At 45.9% G+C, this 27,940-nt stretch overlaps 1 protein-coding gene across 1 annotated transcript; it reads right to left on the minus strand.

Moving 5' to 3' along the window:
* Nucleotides 1-27,821, minus strand: LGI2 (leucine rich repeat LGI family member 2). Its single transcript, XM_032633072.1, has 8 exons — nt 27,411-27,821; nt 25,416-25,487; nt 24,358-24,429; nt 22,302-22,373; nt 17,137-17,208; nt 16,276-16,445; nt 9,939-10,103; nt 1-1,784 (listed from the first exon to the last, which is right to left on the minus strand). Exons 1-8 carry the CDS (start codon nt 27,605-27,607, stop codon nt 967-969), a joined length of 1,638 nt encoding a protein of 545 aa, XP_032488963.1. The 5' UTR covers nt 27,608-27,821; the 3' UTR covers nt 1-966.
* Nucleotides 27,822-27,940: the final 119 nt, after the last annotated feature.

Here is a 27,940-nt window from a genome sequence, read left to right on the forward strand (position 1 = left end):
CATCTCTAGGTTTCAAAGAACATCAAGACTTGTATAAAAAAGCCCTCTCTGACTCCACAAAGACTTACTTCAAAAATTCTACCAAATGCTCAACAGATGAAAATACCTGTTCTATTGCTCTAAAGGACAGAACAGAAAGCACCATTCAGTCTTTGGCCTGTCTGCTGGTTACCCACAAACTCGAAGGATGGGTCCAGAGAAGCAGATGAGTCATGGACAGCATCAAACAAGCACAATTGCTCTGGCCACCATGCGGGTCATCTCTGAACCCCAAGAAGGGGGGGAAACTTCGTCTCACTCCTGGGTCCACAGCCTGTGATGGACCAATACATGTGTCAGCGGAATATTTTTTCTGTAGCAGAGGAAACAATGTTAAACGTTATTTTGTTAACACACCCGTGATGAACATCCATCTATATGAGCCAATGAAACAGTCAAGGCTCTGCTATTAGGGGGGATTCAGGAAACAGGGAAGGCTCAAAATAGCATTGCTGAGTGTTATCAGATTTTTAAACTAATCTTCAGCAAATCTTTTCAGCTGACTTTGGCTTTAAGAGTTCTTACCCACTAGATTGCTAAAATGGAATGAGAAGGGCCCATAGTGTGTTTGGTCTTTTTTTGTTTTTATTTCGTTAGAAGAGCTGTCCCATCTTATCCGATTTTCTCCTTCCTCATTAAAAAGAAAAAAAGGCGCATTGTTTCCCTAGATGGTGAGACTTAACGTTGGACTCTTTTCTCAGTAATTACAGGCTTTCAGATGTGCTTTTAAGTGGGAGAATGGACATGTCATGCAGTTAGCCAATAAATGCAATCCCTGATTAAAATATGAGTTCTAAAAGTTTGAAAACTTCTATTTCCCCAGTGCATTTGTAATTTCAGACCTGTGAACCTGGATTCTTTTTTCCCCCTTGGTCCTCTCCTGTGACAGCTAAAGCTACGCGTCTTTTACATTCACCAATCACACCTTCACAAACTTAAGTCAACAACTATGTGTTCAAAAATCTTTGTTTTCCCTTTGAAACTGGATGCAAAAAAGAAATCTCTCCTGTCAGTGGAGACGGCTGTGAAGGAACGAGGCGCCTGCACATAAATCTCCTTAAATTTTTTGAAGAGCTTCTTCTCTTTATCCCACTGGTATATCTGGGAGAACGTATAGTCACTCCCCAGGGCCAGGTAGTGATTCTCTTTAAAAGAAAAGGGCTGCAGGGTCATGGCCCCCCGGGATGGGAGAGCCTGGATCTCCACAAACTGCTTACTATTCCACCTCATGACCCTAGAGTCCCCGATGAAGCGGGTGAGGGAAAGGTAGAGGGCGTTCTGCATCCTGAAGCTCTTCACGGCCAGCACATCCTCCATGTTGGGGATGTCGCTGTACGGGACAAACTTCTTAGAGCTTTTATTCCACTGGAGGATGATGGGGACCTGGGAGCGGCTGGAGAGGATCAGGTGTGATTTGCCGTCTATTTCAACAAACTCGGCATCCGTGTCCCTGAACCACTCGTGCAGAGACTGGTACGAGTAGAATCCTTTGCTGTTCCATTTATACACGGTCGACAGACCAGCTTTGGAGCTGTCTGCGATGACAAAGAACGTCTCGTCCTCGATCTGAAACAGCTCGATGTCGTTGGGCTTGGAAATGCGAGAGACTTCTATGTCCTGGAATTTGACAAACTTGGTCCAGCTCTCGTCGTATCTGTAAATGTGGGAGCCACCGAAGAGCTGGGCCACCACCACAAAGACCTGGTCGTCGATGAGGATGGCCTTACAGCCCACGATGGACTGACCTGCGCTCCAGAAGAGGGGAGATGGGGTTAGGGCAGCCACCGTGAGAAACACTCGTCCAGAGTCAGAAAAAGACAAATATTATATGATACCACTTATATGTGGAATCTAAAAAGAAAACAAGTGAACTTATTTATAAAACAGAAACAGACTCACAGACATAGAAAGTAAACTTATGGTTACCAAAGGGGAAAGGGGGTGGATAAATCGGGAGTATGAGGTTAACAGATACACACTACTATATGTAAAACAGATAAACAACAAGGACCTACTGCATGGCACAGGGAACTATATCCAATACCTTATAATAATCTATAATGGAAAATAATCTGGAATATAATGGAAAATATATTGGAAATATATAATGGAAAAAATATATATATATTATATATATATAGTATATATATATATAAATATATATATATATATTTCCATAAAATATAATGGAAAAAATATATATATACACACACACACATATATATATAAAACGGAATCACTTTGCTGTACGCCTGAAACTAACACAATATTGTAAATCAACTATAGTTCGTTTTTTTAAAAAAAAGAAATAACAAAGAACAATGAGCAGAGTAAATATTTATTTATGTAAATCTAAACTATATATAACAAAAATTTCTTTAGGTAAATTAACTGTATTGAATAATAATATATTAAACAATCAGAATATTTTTTGCGTTTAATCAAGAGAATGAAAAGGATAAATCTTTATGTAAATCTAATTGGTACAAAACAATAATAAAATCTTTAGGTTAAAAAAGAAAAAATGCCCGTCCACAGTGAAACTGGAAGCCTTATGAACTGCTGGTGAGAAATATAACATGTTCAGCCACTGTGGAAAACAGTATGGCGATTCATCAGAAAATTTAACAAAGAATTACCATACGATCCAGCAATTCCACTTCTGGGTCTGTACCCAGAGAACTGAAAGCAGGCTTTTGAAGAGATATGTGTACGCCGTGTTCACAGCAGCATTATTCACAAGAGCCAAAAGGTGGAAACAACCCAAGTGTCCACTGATGGATGAATGGATAAACAAAATGTGGTTTATACACACAATGGATTATTGTTACACCTTAAAAAGGAAGGAAATTCCAACACATGCTGTGTCATGGATGAATGTTGAAGACATTATGCTAAGTGATATAAGCAGTCACAAAAAGACACATAGTGTATGATTGCACTCATATGAGGTACCTAGAGGTGTCAGATTCATAGAGATAGAAGGCAGAAGGGTGGTTGCCAGGGTCTGAGAGGAGGGGAGAATGGGGAATTACAGTTTAATGGGTACCGAGTTTCAGTTTTTCAAGATGAAGAGCTCTGGGGATTGATGCATTTATTGAACCACAAATAAACACAGTTAAGACGGTAAATGTTATGTTATGTATATTTCCCCACAATTAAAACAAATAGTTTTAAAAGTACCTCCATCGAAATAGGTAAGTGTTGGTCACCTACGCCTCTGGCATCTTTAGAGGCAGGTGTATAATTCAGGAAATTCACTAAGACACCAAGCGAATTGTCTGCATGCTATTCCCGACTCCATAGGAGAGAATGAGGCATTTAAACGGGTTTCTTCTCTTGGGGGGTAAAAAGCTAGGAGTCAGGACTTAGAGGCAGGAAAAAAAAATGTGATGAGAGCTCTTGAGGACGTTTGACCTTTTCTGATTTCTGAAGCTGAGCGGAGGCAGAGCAGACCGGTGTTAAACCTTGTGACTCTAGACCACACGGCCCAGCACCTCATAAGCTTTCTGACCCTGTGGCAGTTCCCTCAACTCCCTGTGCTCAGGCTTCTCCCCTACCAGATGAGACTAAGGATGCTGCCAGCTCTGACCTTACACAGCCGCTGTAAAGACTACCTGAGAAATTTCACGGTCAGGGTTTTTAGTACAGAGCTTGCACACACAGGAAGTGATCAATAAATAGTCGCTCTCATTATTGGATCATTGAGGCAATTGAGATCACGAGCCATGATCTGAATGATCTAGCTCAGGCGGCACCAAACCAGAACTTTGCAGGAAAAGGGTAACATTTTCAGTCGTTGACTCACTCCCCTGTCTGGGTCACCTCCCATCACCTTCTCCCTATCTGCACCCAGACCCCCCACCCACACCGTTCCAGCCAGACAGCAATAAGCTCACCCACATCTCAAAGAGTATTGGCCCGTCATCTAGGTCATTCAATTAAAAGTTATTTCTTTCCCCTAATTTTCTAGGCAGTTTGGACCAAAGTGAATTTGGTCTGTAAATTACAAGGATAATTACCCAATTTCTGTCCTCAGTATTAACATTGGGGGCAGACGGTTGGTGGATTTTCGGGTGGTATTTACTTTTCTCTTCCACTGCTTTGGCTTTCCTGCAAGAACCTGGTCCCTTTCCTTTGTTTAAAACTAATTATTACATTTTTTCTGAGTATAAAGGTTTTTAATGTTCATCAAAGCAAATTCTGAAAATAATAATAGGTAACACATAAAGGCGCTATACTAAGCACTTTACATGCTTATTATATACTTAGCATACACTTAATTTTGTACCCCGCTTTATAAAGGCACAGAGAAGTTAAGTAACTTATACAAGGTCACACAGCTACAATGTGATGGAGGCTGGAATCCAAATCCAGGTAGTCTGGCTCCAGTCTACACTCCACCACAAATGTACCAAAAAGTACAAAGAAGAAAATCAAAATCACTTGAACTGCAAATGCTGAAATAACATTTAATATCTTGATATATTTCTTTAATTGCCAATCTCTGCACATATCCACATGTGCCTTTTAAAAATAGATCTGGGCTTATAGTATACATAGATTTTTTTATAACCTGCTTTTTTCCCTTGACCACTATGTTGTGAACATTTTCCCATGTTATTGCGTCTTCTACAACTTGATTTTTTAACACTACATGGTATTCCATTGCATGGAGGCACCATATTTTATTTAATCCCCGACTGCTGGACATTGCACTTATTTCCAGTTTTTCATTATTGTAAGTAATAGGCTTCCCTGTAGAGAAATCTGTGTTTGAAAACCATCTGGCAGTGTTCTTAAATGGAGAGATTGCGGGGTAGACATTGTGCACATTGTAAAGGCTTCTGGGTTTAAACTACCAAACTGCTCCTCAGAAACTGCACTGACTCCCCCCTGACAGCACTAACTGAGGTACATGCTCCCCCTGAGTCCCTGGCTACGTAGGTCCCTTCTACCCAGAAGCATCCTGCAGCTCTACTGGTCTCAGCTGAGGGGCCGTGTGAGAAAGAAAGAATTCCTTTCTTGGAGATGCTCCATAAAGCATCCTCTTTCCTGGTGTAGCCTGTGGAGTTGTAGCTTATGGAGTTGTCAGCAGCAGCAGAAATCCTCGTGTGTGTGTGTGTGTGTGTGTGTGTGTGTGTGTGTGTGTGTGCGAATATGTGTTTTAGTCTAGGAGGAGAGATGCTGCAACATACTTAATGGGCAGAAATCAAAAGGCAAACAAAATTAACCAAAAGCAGGAGAGGTGAGAAGAGATGTAGAGAGAAAAAAGGAGCAAAACTTGGCGGTGGCGGGGGGCGGCTCATGACCCTGGGTCTCCCTCTCTCGCCAGAGGATGGGTGTCCCTTTTGCACAATGCCCAGCAGGGCCACAGAGGGGGAAGCATGTGTCCCGCCCATTCCTCGGAGCCCCAGACTTGCCGGCCATGGATGGAGAAAATCCTGCCCAGCTCTTGCTGACTCTGGGATCACCCTGTGATCAAACGAGATGATAAATGAGGCATGCACAGCCCCATGAGGAGAGAACGGTCCACGTTTACCTTGGTCTTGTTCGAGGCAAGTGGTTCTGGGGCTGTGCCCTTGCTCATCCATTTGTCATCTGCCCAGCTCGTGTGAGCTGCAGGGCTTTCCTTCACACCAGGCTGAATTCCAGCAAGCCACACTCTTCCCTCCACAGAGCGAGCAAGGCCCCTACTTCTGTAACCACCCTCTTTCCCAGCCTCCCTCAGGCCATGCTCTGCTAGTCCTGGCACTCCTATGCTTTTGAAAGTTGTGGAGACAATTTTATTGAAGTCAAAGAATTAGGGTCTATGGGAGAAGGAGGGCTGCTCCTATTTTTTTTTTCACTATAAAATAGAGACAATAAGTACACATTATGAGGTTGTGTAGCTGACGAAAGAAACAGCTTATAAATCACTGAGTATGTAAATGTGAGTTGCCTTCCTCTAAGTGAAAAATTATGTGACGAGATTTGTGTTTAATGGAAATTCATGTAATAAGGGAGCAGAGAAGGCAGACTTCATTCCAATCCGTTCATCAAGAAATGCTTCCTGTAGGAGGCTGCATTTGAGCCTGGAAACCCAGGTGAAGGGAGAAACAAAAGAGAGGTGGTTGAATTGTAAGATGTGATCAGAAATCAGTGTGACAGGAATTTGGCAATAGGTATTCGGAAATGTGTGTTGGGACCCTGATGTATGAAATCTGTGTGCTTTCATGAATTAAGAAGAGTAAAAGATCCAAACCTGATGGATTTCCCTAGCGGTGGTAGCAAGGCATAATAATCAAATATCTATTTTTTTATCCGCAACTGATATCCCAACACTTGGTGAGAACTTACTATATGCCAGGCCCCATGCTAAGTGTTATATAAGCTACCCAGTTAAATTCCCATGGGCCCAATACTATGATGATACCATTTTACAGATGGAATTCCCACTTTACAGATGAAAGGGGCTCATGGAAATTAAAACTTGGCCAAGGTCACCGGCTAGAAAGATCTAGAGACAGATTTATGAAAAACTAGTGTGACGTTGGAGTTCATAAACTTAACGAACACAATTTTGTAGCTCACTTCTTGGGCTTGGCTGTGAAGAGGATCCCAGTGGGCTGCATGTCCAGCTGCCCACCTCTCAGAAGATTCAGACTTCAACACTCAGAGGCCAAGGGATCCCTGGAAACCAGTAAGCTCCAGCCCTGGCTCTGGCCACACCCACTCTGCTCTCACTGACCACTTCCTACCCGCAGCTCTGCGGCCTCCGCTGGGTCCAGGCCATTAGCACTTGCCTGAATCCTTGCAATAGCCTCTCAACTGCTTGCTCTGATTCCACTTTGGTCCCCTCCCCACACACGGACTACTCTCAGCCCAGCAGCTGGACACAACCCAGCATTCTGTAGCAGGCACCTGCATCTTCTATGCAGCCTGGCTGACCTCTGCACAAAGGTAAAAGCCCAAGTCCTTCGTAGGACCTGCAAGGCCCCCATGATCAGCCCTCTTACCTCTCTGACTTCGTCTCCTACAACTGCCCCCGGATCATTCTGTCCAAGCCAAACCAGCCACCTGCCCGTTCATCCAACAGGAAAAATACCCTCCTGCCTCTGGACTGCTGCACTCACTCTTCCCTGTCTGGAATGTTCTCCCCGCTGTTCCCACTCTCCATGTGCATCAAGCCCTCATGTCCCACAAGTTTTATTCAAACACCTTCTTAACGAGGCCTCTACCAGACACTCTACCTAAAATTTCAGTCCTCTCATGCCAACACTTCAAATCTTTCCTCCCTGCCACCTTTTCCCTTCTTAGCACGCTGTCATCTAATGTGTTGTACGTATTACAATTATTTGTCTTATTTTATTGTCTCTCTCCCTCCCGTTATAACACAGACTCCTTGAGGGTGGAGGTTTTCTTGTGACTTGTTTACTGCTATGGCCCCAGCACCTAGACTGGGCCTGGCTCAGAGAAGCACTCAAGAAATCTTTGGGAACAAGTGAAAACAATGAATGAATGACTTGATGAACCTAGGGGTGTGACCAGCTGCTGCATGTAGGAAGGGCAGGTGGAGGGCAATGCTGTCGCCTCCTACCAAGGTCAACCTGGGAGAAGGAAAGGGTGGCATGCAGCAGTGACAGGTCCCGGGCTCTGCCTTGGAAGTAACAGTGGAGTGATTCAACGTGCCTGAGCCTACATCTCTTCTTTCGGAAAGGTAAGGAGGAAGCCAGCATTAAGAACTGCCTGCTTGGGACTTCCCTGGTGGTGCAGTGGTTAAGAATCTGCTTGCCAATGCAGGGGACACAGGTTCAAGCCCTGGTCCGGGAAGATCCCACATGCCACAGAGCCATTAAACCCATGTGCCACAACTACCGAGCCTGTGCTCTAGAGCCCGTGCTCCGCAACAAGAGAAGCCACCGCAATGAGAAGCCCACGCACGGCAACGAAGAGCAGCCCCAGCTCTCCGCAACTAGAGGAAGCCCACGCGCAGCAATGAAGACTGAACGCAGCCTAAAATAAATAAATTAAAAAAAAAAGAGAGAGAGAAAGAGGAAACACTTTAAAAAAAAAAAAAGAACTGCCTTCTCTGTGCCTGGCACTCATCCAGTTCTCACAACATCCATGGAAGGTACATCTCCTGCCCATTTCACCCATGAGAAAACAGAGGCTCAAAGGCCACAGCTACTTCCTAGCACATGGCAGAGTCAGGAGTAGAATCCATGTTCATAGGTTTTCAAAACCTGAGCTCTTTATAGTTCATATGCCTCCTCTCTCTTGAAGAGAGGTCGCTTGTCCTCTACCTACAGGCAGGGAACCCGCAATAACACCTCAGACAGCTGTCGTGAGCCCCAAGGAGACTAACCCGAACCTGGCTCTCTGCAAGCCCACAGCCAGCACGGGCAACAAGCACCGGCCTCAGAACTGCCTGCACGAGAGCACGGCTTCCCTCTGCTCCCACCTCCTCATGTGAGAGGGAGGAGAGAAGGCAGAGGGGCCTGCTCATTCAGCCCTCACCGACCTTCCAGGTCAGAGAAAAGATGGAAGCAAAAAACCATGCGGGTGGTGAGTTCCTCTCTCACCTCGTTTCCTCTAACACGGACCAGCTTTAGGGTCCTGAGGCCTGGGCTCCTTCCACAGGTTCACCTACACTGCTCTGTGCTGAGTCTGCGCTTGGAGCGAGCGGGGCTGCTCCCAGGAATGTGGGCTCAGCACTGGGAGGCCAGATGGCACGTCGGAGCGTCAGGATCTACGTCTCACAGACCTCTCCGGGCTGCTCCCCGAGGGTGAACGATGCTCTCCCTGCATCCCTGCACCTGCTGCAAGGCCAGAACCTCCGTATCTGCAAATGCTACCTGGATACGCTTCTCTCTGCCCCAGCAAGACGCTGCTCGAACCAGAGAAGGAATCACTGAAGGAAACCCTCACGTGGGGCAAGAGTCAGGCCACGTGGTGCTGTCTGTAAAATGAGTATTAGTATCAGATTGCACTTTGATAAATGAGACGTCTTTGAAAGATTGTTTTGACTTTATCCACTGATTTAAAAAGCAAGTAGACAGTCCATTTTTAGTAGCGCTAAGACACTGGGATTCAATGATGGCCCCAAATGAAGCTCTAAGTCTTATCCCAAAGGCTTGAATTAGGAAGCCATTTATGCTTATTTTGTACGTACTTATTAAAAGGAAGTAGTGATCACCAGAACTTCGCAAGGGGGCAATAGAAACAGCTGTAGTGTGTGTGGGTTCATGAGCGTGTGCATATGTGTACGTGAGCACGTGTGTGTGTGCGTGTGTGTGTGCATTAGCCTATTAGTTAAGAGCTTACAAAAGTCAAAGGATTCGGGCTTCCCTGGTGGCGCAGTGGTTGAGAGTCCGCCTGCCGACGCGGGGGACACGGGTTCGTGCCCCGGTCCGGGAGGATCCCACATGCCGCGGAGCAGCTGGGCCCGTGAGCCATGGCCGCTGAGCCTGCGCGTCCGGAGCCTGTGCTCCGCAACGGGAGAGGCCACAACAGTGAGAGGCCCGCGTGCCGAAAAAAAAAAGTCAAAGTATTCATTTAGCTGCTAAAACGCTCATGCAGTCTGAGGCTGTCATAACTGCTTAAAATCAAGGGATTCTGGGAGTGACTTCTCACCATTTCAGGAAAATGCTTCCTGCCACAGGCCCCCATCACCCTCTCCCTTTACAAAAGGATCACCAACAATAAATAGAATCACCACCTAAGGTTTCTGCTCTCACCAATAACTGACCATGTCCAGAAAAAGTTGGAGCAAAGAGGGTGGGCTGGAATGTGTTCCCAAATCAAACCAAGCCAGAGAGCCAAGCTCCCTCTTGGGCTAACAGAGAACATTTCTTCTCTCCCGGGCTTTAGGCCACGCTGAAATGAGGTCAGTACATCCAGTCAAAGCCGTAACACACCTGTAATATTGTCATAGCTCCGGAAATTCATTTCGATGTGGTCCCACTCCAGCACCATGCAGTTCTCCATGCTGGGCTGAGCGATGGCCACGTACACATCATTCTTGGAGTTGAACGTATCCACTGAAACCGACTGGTAGGGCAGAGTCTGATGAACAACAAAATCTGGGAAGGGGTGTTTAAAAAAAAAGTCTCCATGAGCTCTCCTGTGGGCATTATGGACCGCCATTCCCCTTCTATCCTTTCTCTCATCAGTTCCAAAGAGGACTGGGGAGCGGGGAGGGCAGGAGAGAAGCAACACACATCATGGCATGTTTCACTCTGGATGAGTCCAGAGAGTTCTGGCTTGTGCAGAAATAGCAGACTGAACGCACAGCTTCTAATACAGCTTCCCTGAGATAAATAGCTCACAAGTCTGGCTAGAGGATCTCCAAGTTTTAAAAAAATTTGCTGAGACCTGGCTTTCAGAAAGACAGGACAGAAAGGATACTGCAGGGCAACATTCCTGAAACTATGGTGAAATTTACTCTATGAAGAAGGGCTGCTGTGGTCAGATTCCTTTGGGGAATGCTGTTCTTTTTAGCTCTCTCAGAAGAGTCCAGGTAGTAAAGAAAACTAAAAGTAAATTCCCCAAAGGGCACACTGCAGTTTTGGAAACCCAACCAAACTCTTTGACGGGTTCTTGGAGGTTTCTAAAGCCCACCGTGCGGGGAAGTTAACCTAGGTGTGTTTACTGGTTACTGGACTGGTAGCAGTGCTAAGTACGGCTGTGCCTGGGATCTGGGTACTGCTCTGCAGCCCAGGGAGCAGTTACAGGAGATCTATTAGACTTTCCAGCAATATAGACGCCATCCTATTTAAGCACGCATTCTGCTCTTACACTTAGTGGCAAGTCAATACCCATCATCTGTGTCGCTCCCTGAGCTACAATGACTCACTCTGTGAAATCTTGGTACGGAATGTACAGTCTTACCAAGAAACAGGGTTAGCATGCCCTCGGATGCAAGAACGGTTAGTGTGTACAGTAGCTAGAGAAACAATGAAGAAGGAAGTTTTTTAAAAAAAACAAAATACTAATAAAGTTTAAGTTATTTCTTTGGCCAGAGATCTTTCAGGGTGCACTGCTTCTTAGCAGGCTAAAAGTGCCCAGGGTAAACTGAGGGTGGACGTCTGGCTTAGAAAAGTAGTTCCTATGAGAAAATCCTGGCTTTGCCCACCTCTTCCCCCACCCAATCCTTATCCATGCCCACTGAAGTCCCATCTCCTCTTGCAAAGCTGCCCTGACCAGTCCAATCAGGGACCCTTCCTAACTTGCTGGACTCATAATCAGGCAATGTTGTTTACATATTATTATTTACTAGGATTTAGTCTCCAACATAGAGACATCAGGGTCAGATTTGAAGAAATGGGAGAGATCTCAGAGCCACAAGCTGAAGCTCAGAGAGCGTGTGTGCCCGGCCATGGACACACAGCCAGCGTGGTGTGTCTCCTGAACCAAGGGCTTCCTAAGGAAGGTCCTACACTTCTCAGAGCTCCAATGACACAAGCCCACAGCAGCCACTAATTGACTCAGAAACCTCATGAAAGATGTCAACTGAGGGCTTCCCTGGTGGCACAGTGGTTGAGAGTCCGCCTGCCGATGCAGAGGACACGGGTTCGTGCCCCGGTCCGGGAAGATCCCACATGCCACGGAGCGGCTGGGCCCGTGAGCCATGGCCACTGAGCCTGCGCGTCCAGAGCCTGTGCTCTGCAACGGGAGAGGCCACAACAGTGAAAGGCCTGCGTACCGCAAAAAAAAAAAAAAAAAAAAAAATGTCAACTGAGAAAGGCATTAAAAGGGCAGGTACCAGGTAGTGAGTAAGGAGGGCCAGTGCAAAAGGACTAGAGGCAGGTAAGGGGGCAGAGCTGCTGAGTGAGTGTTAAGGTGGGAAGCGTGGAGCCGGGGCCGGAAGAGCAGGTGCCCGTCAGCGGGCAGAAGGTAAAGCTGAGGAGTAAGGGCGGCGTGAGGCACTGGAAAGAGCGCTGTGCTTGGAGTCAGACCACCTGAAACCACTCCCTGTGTTTGAATCCCTGGGCTGCGTGTGCACCTCCCCTTACAAGGCCTCGGTTTACTCATCTGCAGTATGGGGGCAATGATCCAAGCTCGATGGCAGGAACAGACTAGGTAATGTGGTGGACATGCCGACCTCAGGCTCAGCACACAGTAGGCGACCGATAAATATGGAGTTGAGATCCAAGCAAGGACAGTCCCCCTCCACTGTCCTGGTCACCACTGGGCCATCTCTTGGGGACAGTGTTCATTTTAATGGCATCTAAGATAAAATGCCGGAGCGCTGACTCTGCCTTTTTGCTGAGTGACTTTAGGGAAGTTACTCAACCTCTCTCTGCCTCAGTTTCTTAGTCGTCTGTTGAATCCATACTGACGTAGAACAGTGCTTTGCACAAGGTGCGTGCTCAATACATGCTACCTTTTGGAGGGGCCCCTCTCGTTCTCAGTGGACAGGAGCTGCTGAGTAAATGCTTGCTGGCTTGGCGAGTGTGGGAGGGCTGGCCTCGCCCCTGACTGTGGTGGGAGAGGACGGGGCTGAATGAAGGACGCTTGCAGGTACAGGGAGAAGAGGGAGAAGCAAAGAGGAGGCTGCCTCTGCCCCCGACAGCAAGAGGTGGCCGAGGGACAGTGGGGACAGTCGGCAGGAGTGGAGGAGGTACCCGCCCCTTCTGGAACATTCGGAAGAGCTGGGGCAGGTGAGACAGACTGGTTTCTACCCCGCCTGCACTTGCAGCTCCAGGAGCTCGGGCAAGAGCCTCAGGTTCCCCAGGAGTAAAATGAGGGCAACGTCTATTTCACAAGGTTGCTGTAGAGGCCGAATAGGAGACTGAGGATTAAGTGTTAGCGCCCAGCCTCGGCTGCGGTGATCCCTCAGGAGTTCTACATGCGTAACAGTGACAGCGTGAAGCTGCCTGCGTGAAGACTTAGGGCAGAGTCACCATGGATCCTAGTTCCCCCTCCCCTATCAAGTCCCCCAAAATACCAGCGTTGCTTGGTCAAAGACTAAAACCTGAAAAACCCCTGGTTCATTCCTGTGGGCCCCGGTGGCCCCAGTGTAGAAGTCGGAAAACTCTGCAAAAGGCTTCCGTGTTCACAGGCTGGTAAATGGGAAAAGGGAAATGGAAGCAGTCACGGTCTGCTTTCTTTCCTGGAGGTAGAAGAGGACTCAGAGAATACAGCTGCGTTCTTCTAATTACCACCGAGACGTCTATAACCTCCTCCAGCATCTCTGGTTGCCTCGCCTCATCCAAGTCTGCCCAAGGTTCCCAACACTCCTGGTGCTTTATAACCCCCTCTGCTTGCGTTCAGAGCTTCCTGACTACACTCTGAATTCTCAAGCACTTGTGAGCTTAAAAATGCAGGCCGTTTAAAGTGCAGACCCAAAAGTTTCAGTTTTTTATTTTAAAAAAATTCCAGAATTTTAATTTTATTTTTAAAAGAAATATAGAGAGCATTTTACAAATCTAGCCTTTCATGGTCCTATTTCATTGATTTCCCCCAAACATTGGTTTCATATTTTCTATATACTGGCTATCTGGCACAGCACAGACTGTTAAATCATTCGAGTTATAAATCTAATTCTTAATAGGACACTCCTTCTCCCCCTTCGCTGCTTCTGTCCAAAAAAAAGGAGGAGAAGAGAAAGAAGGAAGAAGGGAAGAAACCGGTGAAACAATATGATTGATGAATGTGTGTTTGTGTGAATGGGGGAGAGGACTCGGGGAATTTAAACATCTTCCCCATCACCATCGGAAGTTATTTCTCACAAACGACAAAAGCACATTCATTGTGGAAAGATCTCAAACAATCCACATGCTGAATTTACTGGTGTTAAAGTATTAATGGCCTTCTCTGCAAAAAGCACTTCCACTTCCATTCACATTGGATTAAGTTCATGATGTCAGTGGGACTCTTACAATTTAGGCCTTGTTCCCACTGGAATCAACAGACTTTTACATACCTATTTATAGCACTTGCAGAAAATAAATTATACATGATGCTGATCCTATTGGGAGAGAAACTGCACATTAATGCATTATTTCTCTCTGCATTTTCATCAGCCCTGAAATAGGGAAACTAAACGGGACAATTAGGATGCAAAATTCACTCCCTCTAAGGAATTTAGTGAATTATCCACCTAACATGGGGAATTCTGAGTAGCTAAGGGTTTTTGAGGTGGTTAAAAATAGACTTGAAGCGGAGGGTTATGGAGGGACTGATTAAAGCTGAAACCGGCCAGGGGTGGCTTTGTGGTGTTAATTACACCCCTGTGCTGAGGAACAGGATGGTAATGTACCCTCCTCTCCCTGGGAAGAACAAGGTGAGACATCTACCGGAAAAATTTACTCCTTTGCTAAAACCCCGAGCTAAGAGGAAAACAGTGCACTCAGAAAAATGTGCTTCTTCCCCAAACTCGAGTGAGGAGTGTGGTAATGGGTACCATGAGTCTTAGACTTGGCTTTCCAACTTCCATCCATCCTCACCTATCTCCTCCCTGGCCTTAAAAAGAGCACCAGCGTGTGAGGCTTGATCTGAGCCAGAAGATAGGAACCCCCAAAACTCATACTTTATCGACCTAGTTCTTACAAGTCAGGGACTATATTTGGGGGGAGGGGGTCACAACTTGGTGGCACGATTTTTTCGTGATGGAAGACACCGTGGGTGAGAGCTCATCTGTTCATGAGCCTTAAAGGGATAAAACAAGAGCAAAGACAGAATCATCTTCTCCCTGTTTCCAGGTGGGGGGGGGGGGGCTGGACTTTCCTAAATTTAGCAAAAGCTTGTTAGCAAAGATAAATATGTATAAGAGAATGCCCCCAAATGTGTTAAGGGGCTCATGCTGCCCCAGAGATTCTGGGTTTAGGACAAACTCCTAGTTTCCAAGGCCCTCTATAGTCCAAGCCATTTCTCTCTGAGACTGGCAACGTTGTCACACACTAGGGCCGGGAGTGAAGAGAACAATGGAAAAGCTGCTCACTTCAGCATGGGGTTTAGAGAACTCTCCAGAAAAATGAGAAGAGGCAGAGAGGCGCCCCAGCGAGCTGGGGTTTCACATTTCATAGGGCATGGCCTTGAATGCCACCTTTTGGTGCAAACGTCACTGACCGTGACCTCTGATAGATTGCACTGCTCTACAGTACAATAAATAACCCCCCAGTGGCCTCAGCTGGCTAAAGGGCACCTGCCAATTACACAGCTGAATAAGTCCCTGTTCAGTGATGAAAGACAAGGGCATTTCCGTAAGACTTCAGGTTTCCTCTGAGAAAAGAACAGAACTTGTCAGGTCCCTTATTTACAAAGTTATCAAGAAATAATTTTTACTTTTGAGTTTGTTTGTTTATTAGATCAGGGGGTAGCAGTAGGACTAACCTAAATGTGATATTTTGTTCTTAGAGTTTTTTTGTCTTTTGAGTTTCCATAAACTATTTACTGAGTTTCTCTTTTCTGCTACTCCTACTGACATGACTTGAGGCTTTGTAGATACCAACTCTCAGCCTAAGTGTTTATTTTTATAAGTCCGGTAAGCAGGTTTCATACTGTGGATTGATCCACTCTCCTTTAAAATCTGGCTTTTAGAAGCTATAGAAACTCCACCTAAGCCTTTCATATGGAGATATTCTTGGGCTCTCTACAAGATATGACAGTTGAGGCAGTTAGATTTTAGCTTTATCTTATAACCTGAAAATGTATAAACTGAAACTCTGAGGCAGACTCTGGAAAACAAAATCAAACTTTCTTGACATTTTTTTCCTCAATGTGAATTTTTCCTTTTGATAACTACTTGTTAACTTATATTCCTACTTTGCCATTGACTAAGATGCCTAGCTATCTCATTTTACATGGAACTACAAAAGCAATTTATAAATTTTAAAGTCTGGTGTTTATTAGTTAAATGTCCTATAAATTTCATAGAATTCAATCAAGAGAACAGTGACTTAGGTCTCTCTGTACTGTCTTTATATGAAACCTAGACTGCTTTGAAAATGTTCTCATGCCAAACTCACCTTTGAGCTTAAAAAAAAAAAAATCTTTAGACAAATTTGAATTTTGTAGAGAATCAAAAAGAATCAAAAGTAAAGCCAGTGCAGTTAACAAAAATCCTTCCAAACTGTTGAGATATTTTCCTTGCCACATCAAATCATTTCTTTGAGAATGCTTAAATTTCCCCTAAAATAATTTTGATAGAAAACTTTTACCCCCATGTTTCCCCACTCCCTGTTGACAGTCTAAAAGAAAAACAAAGGGTTATTCTAAATATCAGACTTGGATGATAGAGGTTCTGAATACCTGTAGTTGTGCATTCGTAGTCAAAGCTGGTCACGTCATTCAGCTTCTTTTCCTGATATTCTGGTGGACCGATACACAGGACATCAGAAACAGTGGAATTTGTCATCTTCAACCACAGATACAACCACTTGGCTTTGCAGTCACATTCAAACTTATTGCCCCTTAAATCTCTAAAAAACAAAACAAACACAGACACAGAGAAACAGACATGTCGGAAATATTTTGGCCCTAACATGAAACTCCAGAAATCCTGATATCCTGACATATTTAATAACTCCCCCAATGGAATTTTTTTTTAATTTTGTATTTAATACATCTGATGTCTTTTACGTACCACTGACTTTATTTAACACTCTTCAGTGCCCATGATTTTAACCGTATAGCACGCAGAGAGTGCTCAGAGTTGACACAGCACCGTTTTTCCAAATCCTCTTGAAACTGTCACCACACCATGGTGGAAATGGGGGAGGGGTGACAGAAGAACACCACCCAGCAGAGGTTCTCACAAGCAAAAACAGGACATTACAGGAAGATAGTTTTGACAAACACAATTGAAACTTTAAGATCTTGTTAAACTTTGCCCAGCAAGGAGTGACAAGCACTAGAAGACAATGCAGATGGATACGTTACTGCTCTCTGGGAGAAAGGAAGCCCCACCCCCCACCCCCCGCACCCGACCCAGCATACCGAATTACCATTGGCCTAATGCTACTAAGTATATGGCAAAGCTAACACAATACAAACTATATGCTGTTTCCCAGTATTCGCTACTTTGTCATAGATTTTTAGGTACAACACACAAAAAATGCAGTATAGGGGATTTCAAGACAAGCACACATAAACTTAATTTTCATTACTTACAGTTCAATCAGAGAGTCTAAATCACTGAAGACATCCCTTGGGAGTGCTTTTATGTGATTATTGGCCAAAGAACTAGAACAAAAAAGTCACATTTTAATGTGGTTATTATCTTCATGTCCTATCCCTCTGAAGTCCCTTAAATAAAGCAAGTGATTTAAAACAGAGTTCTAAACCTCTTTAGCAAAAGGTAGTTCAATTTCTGGCTTTGGTCATTGATACTGAGATAAAGAAATGAGTTTAGTTAAACAAAGATAACATTATAGATGCTGGAGCATACAATGTCCGTTTTTTTGTTTTGTTTTTAAAACAAGCATTTATTAAGCTCTTGATACACGTTAATAATCCTCAGATGGCATCTCACGTTTCTCAGAATAAAAGTCAAAGTCCCTTTGATGGCACCCAAGGCCCTCCATTGTCTAGTTACCTCCATTCCCACTTACCTGTGGGACTGAATCTCTGATGATTCAGATCACCCACACTGGTTCCTTTGCTATTGCTCACACAGGCTAGTCACACTCCCAGCTCAAGTTCTCTGAACTCGGTGTTCATCTGCCTGACGCCCTCACCCTAGGTGTGGTCCATCCATCACCTCCTTTAGGTCTGTCCTCCACTTTCACCACCTTCCCTGATCTCTACACAACTCCTTTCCGTGCCCTGTTGATCTCCACTGCACTACTGTCACTTAGCATACAATATATATTAATTATCTATCTATTTGTTTACTGACTCTGTATTCTCCCTATATATAAGCAACATGAGGACAGAGATTTTTGTCTGTCCACCTCTGTATCCCTTGCATCTAGAACAGTGCCTGGCACATAGTGGGTACTCAGTAAAGTCTTTCTGAATGGATGATTTAAGCACTAAAATGAGAATGATAAAAAGATAGATGTACAGTCTTATCCTAAGAAGTTCCCTCATGGGGCATCTAAGTGAACTTTATTACTTGTGACTATTAAAAAATAGTATTTACTTTATGTAAATATTCTTTTACATAAAGAATCTCAGCTCTAACACTAATGATAATAGAAAATCTCAGTGAACCACAATGTTTAGGGAATGACTGATTGTGATCAATTTCATTTTCTCATTAATTAAGGTTGACCAGAAACCATATTTTGTATTTTTGCTCTTAGTGTTGGAGATCTTTCTAAAATGTCCTAATCTACCCCCCATCTCCAGGAAGCAGACTTGAACAAACATCATCAACGCTTTCTCTGATGATTCAGGATTATGCAGTGCCCTGTCATCATCCTGCTGAAGGTGAATGTACGTGGTGCTGGGCTGCTGACGTGGAAAGATGATAGGTGTTGAAATGACTTACATCAAGTCTGATTTCTCCCAGGCATCATGCCCTCATGTGAGTCAGCCAAAAAACCGATGCTTACTTTTGTTTTCTTTTATACATTTGAGTATACAAACAGCAAAACATAGAAATGATAATCCACATGTAGGTAATTCAGCACCAACCTCTTTAAAAATATATATGAAATTAATCTTTTGTAGCATCATAACGACCCATCCCAGAAGTAGGAACGAAAGGGTCCTCCTCCTTAGAGTCAACTAGGGTAGAAAGTTTGTGCCCATTTTAAATCCAAACATTCTTGCTGAGTGAGAGCAACGGAATACAGGGAGACCTACAGTTTCTAAATTATGTCTTTTCCCATCCAGTTAACCACGAATGGATTAAAATACAATTTCATGTATTATTTTACCTTCCTTTCCTAAATGATTTATTGGTACAATTTTAAACATGTTGGAAAACAGGCTGAACAGATTGAAATCGTAACTACAGACTGTAGATTATAGACTACAGACTGTCATCAGACTGAACATTCTCTAGAAGTAGTTTCTTGAAATTTAAAAAGGAGACAGTTTTTTTTTTTTTTTTTTCTGGCTGCTAGTCACTTTTTCTGGAAAGTAAAGTACAATATTTTTAGCTAATTAAAGGTAACTAGTTTAGCGAAACATTTTTAGTGAATTGAAATGCATTGGATTGAAGTGATAAGCATATACGGAATGGTCAAGGCCAAAAGAGAAAAAGCTGTATGTTTAGTAACTGTTCCAAGTGTTCACTTTAGATTTCAGAAAGCTGAATTATTTAGATGGACTGTCCACCCCTACCCCGCCCAGACTCCGTGCATAACATCTCACTTTCCACTTCATTTTGTGTACAAGTTCATGGCACTTCATTTCTAAAACTACTTAACAGCAACTGGCCCCTTGGGCTTTGTGGGACGGCTGCAAAACAAATGTCCTAGATTTTAGTTACAGATTGGCACTGCTCCTTCAATGCTCTGAAACCTGATCTATGTTTCTTTTACCTATGGATGTGAGTCTGCAGGTGTTGGAAAAGTTCATAAAGGTACAAAGCAGATACTTAAGCAACTTCCAGATAGTCACTTCCTTAAGCACAGGAGTGAACTTTAGAGAACTGATGTGTTCTCCTTGCTTAGAAGTTTACCAAAAAAGGGGGATGGGGTGGGCTGGGAGGATCAGTTCATTCTTTCAACAGTGTATTAAATGTTTTTATGACTACGTACATCTCCAGCCCAGAGGAGTCAACTTTAAAAGTCCTAAGACTTGCCCTGCAGTAGAGCACATATGGAAAACCCAGCTTAGTAACTCATTGGTCAGTCAGTGAATCAGAAAGAATGTCCTGCTGGCTTAGCCCTGTGTGAGACCCTGGGGGAAGAGCAGAACTAATGGAAGATCAGCAGGGGCCCTGCCCTCAGGGAGCTTTCAACACAGCTGGGGAGATGAAACTAACATCCGTGAAAGGGCACCAACCAATATGGCCAGTGTCTACAGCAAAGTGCCGGTTGTGTGGAATCAGCTAGGAGGGCTGCAAGAGGTGTGGAGGGGAGATCAGGAATGGCTCCAAGGAAAAGACAGAACTTAATCTGGACTGTGAAGGAAAAGGTGGATTCCAGGAGATCATGGGCAGAAGAAACCGCATCCTGGGCAAGGGAAAGGATGTAAGGGAAAGGCCCAGTAATGGGGTGAATTGGGTGTGCAGAGGGGTGCCCTGAGAGCCCAGTGTTGTGGGCACATTCAGGGAAAGGAGCTGGAGAGCTGAGGGGAGGCGGGCCCCATAGGCTTGACTGTGGGATGGGAACACACGCTGGATGGGCTTACATCTCCTCTAATGCATCAGATGCGCTCTGGACCCAAACAAAGGACTCCTTTGTTCCCTGTGTGTGTGCCCCCTGCATGTCACACAGACAAGGAGGTGCCTCTGGGACACATATGGGTGATACACAGCATATGGCTGTATGTGCAAATGTGCGAGCACACACACACAGTTATGTGCACACATGAATAGAAGTCCATGTACCCAAGGGCCCACATGCACAAAGATATGCAAATACATATGCACAATACCCGCATATTTACATCTGTTTTCAGGCCAAGGACCCATAGCCAACTGGTCGGATGAAAGTTGACATCTGGGCGAACTCAACCAGTCACACGGGCTTTACTTTAGGCGTATAATCTGCCCAGAGCCTTTGCTCAAAAACAAAGCCCTTCATTCCTGACTTCTGGGAACTGGATTTGTCTTGCCACAGCTGTTCTTCTCCAGACCCCCACAGTTGTCTTCCTAGCGCACCCTGTCTAGCCACCCAAACTGCCAAGGCTACTCAGCAGCCCCTGGAAAAAACTGAGGCTTCTTCATTAGCGGAGGGAGGGAATGATGCTGTTGTTGTGAACGATGACGATGATGATGATAACAATGCCAACCAGACCTTGAACATTTACCGTGGATAATGGGCCGGATGATTTGCAAGCAAGCACTAACCCACTACGTGCGGCAATCTTATGAGGTCTGTATAATCATCCCCATTTTTAAGGATGAGAAAAGTGAGGCTCGAAAAAGGCTAAGCGATACTAACAAATGGTGGCCTTGAGATTTGCACTCGAGTCTATTGTGACTCAAAGCCCATTGTCTTCGCCCCTACAAGAACGTGGGGATTTGGCATCTAGGTTGAATCTGAAAAAACACTCAAGACTTTTATAGCAAGGACAGAAAACATGGAGGAATGATGCCAATAAGAGTCTGATGTTGTCCAGGATCGGCTGTGCTGCTCCAGATGTTGAGAGACTCCCATTTCCACTCCCTCATCTCCTTACTCTACAAGCTGTAACTTAGGCAGGACTTCTGATCGGTAGCATTCCAGAATCAGGTGCTTCCTGAGCCTACTGACAGACACCTTTGCCTCTATCAGGGTCTGATGTGAATGATTATCTCCTTAGATGTCGTATCGGTTTCGGCTACACACCCTGGAGGTATTGCCACCCTGCCTAATACCCCTACTCAAAGCCCTCTAACTTCCCCAATTGTCTTTTTACCACAGATAAGCTGACTATGGAGATGGGATATGTTATCCTATGTTATCCTACTCAAACACAAAGTTTCTAGCGTGCAAATGGTTAATAAATTGCTCCTGCCAAGACAATGACGATGTCCACATTTTCATAAGCACAGGCACTATTCTTCCAGTTTTCTAAATTTGCTAAGTGTGTGTGCTTGCTTTATTTGATATGCCAATTCAAATCAATTTGTTTAATTTTTTCCTCCAGAAAGCTATTAAAGAACCCAGAGAGCTTAGCTTAAACCACAGATTAATCCAACATAAAAAAAAGAAAAGCTATTTGCATCCAAATTAAAGGAACCACAAAAATGTCTCTATTCTACTTCATCCTAATGTTGATCCTCCATTCAGCAAACATTCTTCAATGAGTCAGGTAAGCCTCAGTTCCCAAATCTGTACAATGGGGACTCACAGATTATGGTGAAATATAAAGAGAGAAGGCTTAGTGAGCACTCAGCCCAGGGCCTGGCACAGAGTAGATATATGATACATGTTCCATTCCTTCCCACCTCGTCCATCACTCCCAGCTCAGAGCGCTCCTGTCACATGCAGTCATGTGGACCGTAACGGCAATTCGGGAGGACGGAGAAGATAAGAAAGCCAAGTGTGTGAGTGATCACAATGGGCTGGTGTCTGATCGACAATACGGAAACCGCTCGGGCAATCTGGCAATGAGTTTCCCTCAGAAGCTATCACAATATGTAGAAAACAGTCAAGAAAGAGAGAGGCACTGGGAAGTGACCCTCACTCTACACATTAAATAGGGCTTACAACACTTTTCACAGGACTTACAGGTGAGTCAGGTCACGAAGGCCACGGAAGGCGTTTCTTGAAATGGTTTCTATTTTGTTCCCTTCAATGAACCTAAGGAGAACAGCCATATAATTAAACTGAATTTTCTCTGCTTAATATCTCGAAAAAACGATACTGCGATGCTTTCAGAATGAAATCTAAAAGCATTTATAAATTTCAGAAATTCATCTCCAAAGGCTCGGTCAGCTATACCAGATTCCAAGTGGGAGCTGGGTGTGTGTGCAAGAGTGCCTCCACACAAGGGTGCTTTTTGCACTCCTTCCAGAAGCAGCCTGGAAGTCTTCAAAGTCAGGATTGGCAGCATGGGTAAAAACATCTTGGGGGAAAAAGGAGGAGAAAGCCCTACACAAAGGCAAGATATTCTCAAATTCCACAAGACTGGAACGCTTCCAGACATCTTCCCCCCTCCAACCTTCTTACATTTCACAGTGCCTGGCTATAATACTTCTGTTAACATCATTGCCCCTTGAGGGGAGCCCATTGTTTTACCTCTTCATATTAAAGTCTTTGCCCAGGGAGAATTCCATTAAGCTTGGCTTCCGGCAAACTTGAGTTCATCATGTCCTACACAGTGTCACCTCTGAACAAGTGGGTGACAAAGCAAGGATATTCTCAAGATCTCTAGGCTACTTGGAAATAGAGAGTATAAGGAAGTTGAGCATGGGCCACACTTCTTTCTCTGTGCTAAGATGTCTTAGGGCTTGCACACAGGACCTTGCAGTAATAACTCCAGCCATGCTTTAAAATGGGGAATACATGAAGTGAATGCACTAGGACTATTCCCTAGGGCCACAGAGAACTAAATTTTCGTTTACGGCATCGCATTTCTTCAAATGTAAGAAAGTCTCTGATGAGATGGTCCAAGGGAGACTTTGCAACATGATGTTTTTCGTTAGTGAAACAGTTCTTGATTCGTACACTCAGAATGATCCGGTGCCTGGTTTGTTTTTTTTTAAATCAGGGGTCTGTTCAGTAATAGACTTCAGTATAAGCTGAGAAGCGAACTTCCTCCTCAGTAACCTTGACAGGAAGATGTACTGCTTGAAAGAGAGAATGGATGGTTCTTTGTTCACCACCTCCATCGGCTGTTGATGTGCTCTGATAGAACCTAGTTGGCCTAGCACTTCAGCGTGACCACTCTTCCCAGGTTACCCAGACTATCAAGTATTATGAGAGTACCCGTATTACGTATCCTCTGAAGAAACAATTTCTCCAGAGACATCTTTCCTGAGGACAGGAAATCAGCAGAGAGCTTTCTTAGACCCAGGATGTATTTAGAATTCCAGCATCTACCTGTTAACCTCAGATAAGAAAGCAGAGACATGGATTTAAAAAATCCCCCTGAATGCTAGGTAAGGAAATCCCATCTGATAGCAGGATTAATATTATTACAAAGTGACAGAAGACAAGGGTGGAAGAACTCAAGGGGAAAAAAAGACTACCTGAAAGTGTGAAGAGGCAGAAATCAGAGCCAGGCATTGCTGGGGGTGGTGGTGGGGGGGGGAAATGCACAACTGAAAAGGGAAAAATAACCTTTATTTTAAAGGAGAAAAAAAAAATTAGACCCTCAGCTGCAGCTCACAGGAGACACTGCAAACGGGATATAGGACAGGTAAACTAAAAACGTGAAGCTGTATCCCCAAATAGGGTGACTTTCTTAAAAGTATGTAACCCTCAGAATCCTTCAGCTTCATTTCTGGCTGATCAGCAAATCCATGTCTAGCTTTGAGAGGTAAAAATATCCAATATAATTTCCAATTGTGCTTATGACATGACAAATTAAATGTCAGCAGAGAATGAATGAATATCTTTCCTTCTTTGTTTCCTTTCCCCCTCTTTGTCTCCAGCCTCCTCCTGTCTCAGCATGTTTATACACAAGTAAACTATAAAAGGTCAGCGCTGAAAACAGAATGGGGTTTTCTGAATTTTCTCCACCCTTAAGCTCTCTAAGAGATGCTGTTCCAGCTTGGAAAGCAATACAGCCATTCCACTGACATACCAAACGCTCAGCAAATACACAAAGCACAAAACTTACAGGTATTCAAGATGAAAAAGTCCAGCAAAAGCATCATCCCGGATGACTGTGAATGAGTTAGAATTCAGCAATCTGAAAATAAGAGACATTAGGTTTCAATGCAGAAGTGTAAAATTTGAGTCACGGAGTGAAGCCATTTCTGTTTCTTTTGTTATGTTCTGATCTGTGGGCAAACACGGGCTCTTCTCAGTGTAAAACTGGCCCATTCGGTGTGCGACCTGACTCAGACACTGATGGACAATGGCAAGTGGATTCTCTTTGGCCAGATTTTCTGGTCACCCCCATTATTTCACCTTTCTTCCCTACGGGTCTCAGTAAATATGACCTGAGAGCTCCTATTTCCATAATAACATTTAGAGGTTAAAAATGGAGGCTCTCTTTTAAAGTGAGGTGTTTGGGAAATGGTACGTTTAGGTGAAATTCAGGTCATAATTCAATGTAATCATGTCCCCAGTTGCTGGATATGGGCGACGGCATCTACAGTAAAGTCCTTGACAGGAATAAAGATGCAGATGTAGAGAATGGACTTGAAGACACGGGGAGGGGAAAGGGTAAGGTGGGAAGAAGTGAGAGAGAGGCATGGACATATATACACTACCAAATGTGAAACAGATAGCTAGTGGGAAGTAGCCACATAGCACAGGGAGATCAGCTCGGTGCTTTGTGTCCACCTAGAGGGGTGGGATAGGGAGGGTGGGAGGGAGACGCAAGAAGGAGGGGATATGGGGATGTATGTATACATATAGCTGATTCATTTTGTTATAAAGCAAAAACTAACACAACAATGTAAAGCAATTATACTCCAATAAAGATGTTAAAATAAATAAATAAATAAAGTCCTTGAGCAAAACATGTGCTGAAAGAAGGAAAGGACACTGCGTGCTGGGGACTCAGCTCAGTAGGGACACAACAGGGCAAGTAAACACTAAGAGCCAGCCACAGTTTACTTGTGGAGCTTGGGTAGCTTGGGAAGGACTGATACCCAAGAGACAGAGACGGCTCTTCCCAGGACCGCACCTCCAGGAGAGCCATCTCCAGAGAGGACTTCCCATACTCACAGCAGCTGCAGGGAAGGCAGATGAGAAAACATTCGGTCCTTGATTTCCGAGAACGTTCCATTTACCAGGCTCCTACGGGCAAGAGAGGAACAAAACAAGGACTAGGTTGCTTTGAGGAAGTGCCGGGCAAGATGGACGAGAGGCCTTATCCTCTACCTGTGCTTTAAACTCCTCCACTCAGGGAGGAGGCTTCAAATGGTTGGCCAGGGTCTTCTCAGGGGTACGAACAAGATGAGTCCAGCCATTTTCCAATGAACTGGATCAACAGGAAAACTGGACTGAATAATAGAAACCGTTACTATCAGTCTAGCTCCTTGCATAGACATCATCTCAGCCGGTTTATATCAATAACCCCTCACTTCCTTTTCTTAACTACAGGAGGCCCTAGCTGAAGACGGATAATTCCTTCACCTCTGCCCATGATTCTGTTCGTGTAGACACAGCATTAGTGTTGGCCGACGAAACTCAAGGGTAGGATTAAGCGTTCCCCTTGGGAGCACATCTCTGAAAGTCGCTCAGAGCACTTCTGATTAAATGCACCGTGAAAGCCTTGGGAAACAACCCAGAGACACCTGAACTTGAATGTGTGGTGGGAGGCCATGCCATCTGCCAGAGTTAACGGCCAATCAGAACAAGGAACCTGACTATTTTAGCCACCAGGGCCCCTATCCTTTTTGGCCGCAGTAGGACCTCAATACATCATTTCAGAATTATTTCAGTTAATATGCAGGTGCGTTAAGCAGCTGCTGGTCTAAGGGATTTAACCAGGGGAATTCTCATTTCTGGAATGCTCCATGTCACCCGACTTAGCAATATTAGGCGTCCAACGGGCCCTCTGTTTCTGCTCAGCCAGACTCTTCTGACTGCCTATAAATGCAAACAGGAAGCCCTTCACTCCTGGGTCCAGGCTCCAGCGCCTTGCCTGGGGTGGAGACACGGAAGTGGAGCGCAAGAGCAAGTGAGAGCAACCCCCGCTCCCCCATGGGAATCCCTGCCTCTACGACGGACTGGGCATCACCCAGCACCTCGGCCTGGATGTGGGAGTCATTTCAGCAGGAAACATTTCCCGGCAGTGAAGATATTGCCCAGTAGCCCCTTCCCCAGCCATTATGAGAGCTGGCCATGTGGTTTGAGTGGCTGTGTGAGGCCAGGCTGAAAGCCCCTGAGCAGGTGGACCAATAATGGGAAGCCCTTTCCTGTCCGTTCCTCCAGCACTGAACAAGCAGCCAGCACAACGCGCGGTGAGGAGGGGGGCAAGAAGCCCTCATGAGCTCAGGGAAAGGAGTCCAGCTGACTCCCAGCACTTGCCCTCTGGGCTGGATGCCCACATTCCCCAATGCGCCGCCAGGTCCTCTGTGCTTCCCTCTTCCGGGCCACATGCGGTGGCATCTCCACTTCTAAAGGTGACATGCCTTCTCCCAGGTACTGCCCCACCTGCAGTGTGGACAGGTCCAGAGGAGGGCATCGTGTAAACCACAGCCCCAGACCTCAGGAGGGACAGTGAGGCCTCATCCCTCTGCAAGCGCTCCAGTCATGCTCGGCTGCATACACAAGCCCCCCACACAACCTTCCCACCCCCAACACACATCCTCTCAAACTTTAATGCGCCCCAGAATCACCTGGGGAGGCCAAACGCAGACTCCAAGGCTCCTCTCTCAGACCCTGCATCATTCGGTGCGGGCCCCAGAATCTGCATTGGCACAAGCCCCCCCAGGTGGATCTGATGCAGGTGGCCCGCGGGCCAGACTTTGAGAAACACTGGCTCAGGGACTTGTCTGGCTTCCCAGACTCTGGATCTCGGGCTCCCCTCATCCTCCCCCGGAGCCCGAGACTCCAACCCACGTCCCACCGCGCGCCCCAACCCAAACGCAAAGGAAGGGGCTGGGAAGTGGGGTCAGGGTCGCGCTGTCCCGGCGCCAGAGGCAACTCCCGGGCGGCGGCGGGCGCCGGGTGGGGCAGGACGGGGCAGGGGCTGCCGGGGTCCCACTCACTCACAGGGAGCTGATGTCGCCCGGCACGATCCTGGGCACCCAGGAGGAGCCCACGCAGATGATGGACTCCTTGGTACAGCTGCAAGTGGCGGGGCAGCGCGCCAGCCGCCTCACCTGCGCGCTCGGCGGGATCAGGCACGCGGCTCCCAGCAGCAACAGCAGCCGTCCCGGCGCCCCGCCGCCGCCCCGCCGCAGCGCCATGCCGCGTCCCCGGTCCCCGCCCCGGCCGCGAACCCCGCTGCCGCGCCGCGCGCTCGGACTCCGCGCCGCTGCAGACGCGGGCGCCGCTCGCTGCTCCTCCGCCGCCGCCGCTGCTGGCTAGGACTAGGGCGCCGCGGGTGTGGGAGGCCGAGCCGCAGCCGAGCAGCATGCTGGCCGTCACCACCACTCGGCGCCCCCCCACCGGCGCTCGGGCCTCGCCCGCGCCCGCCTGACATCAGCACCCGAGCCCGCAGCCAGCTCTGGCCAATGAATAATGCGGGGCGGGCGCCCGCCCGCGGGGGAGGGGGCCTCGCGCCGCCCCCCGCCGCGCCC

Source organism: Phocoena sinus, chromosome 5, assembly GCF_008692025.1.
Source record: "Phocoena sinus isolate mPhoSin1 chromosome 5, mPhoSin1.pri, whole genome shotgun sequence".
In the NCBI taxonomy this organism is placed as follows: domain Eukaryota; kingdom Metazoa; phylum Chordata; class Mammalia; order Artiodactyla; family Phocoenidae; genus Phocoena; species Phocoena sinus.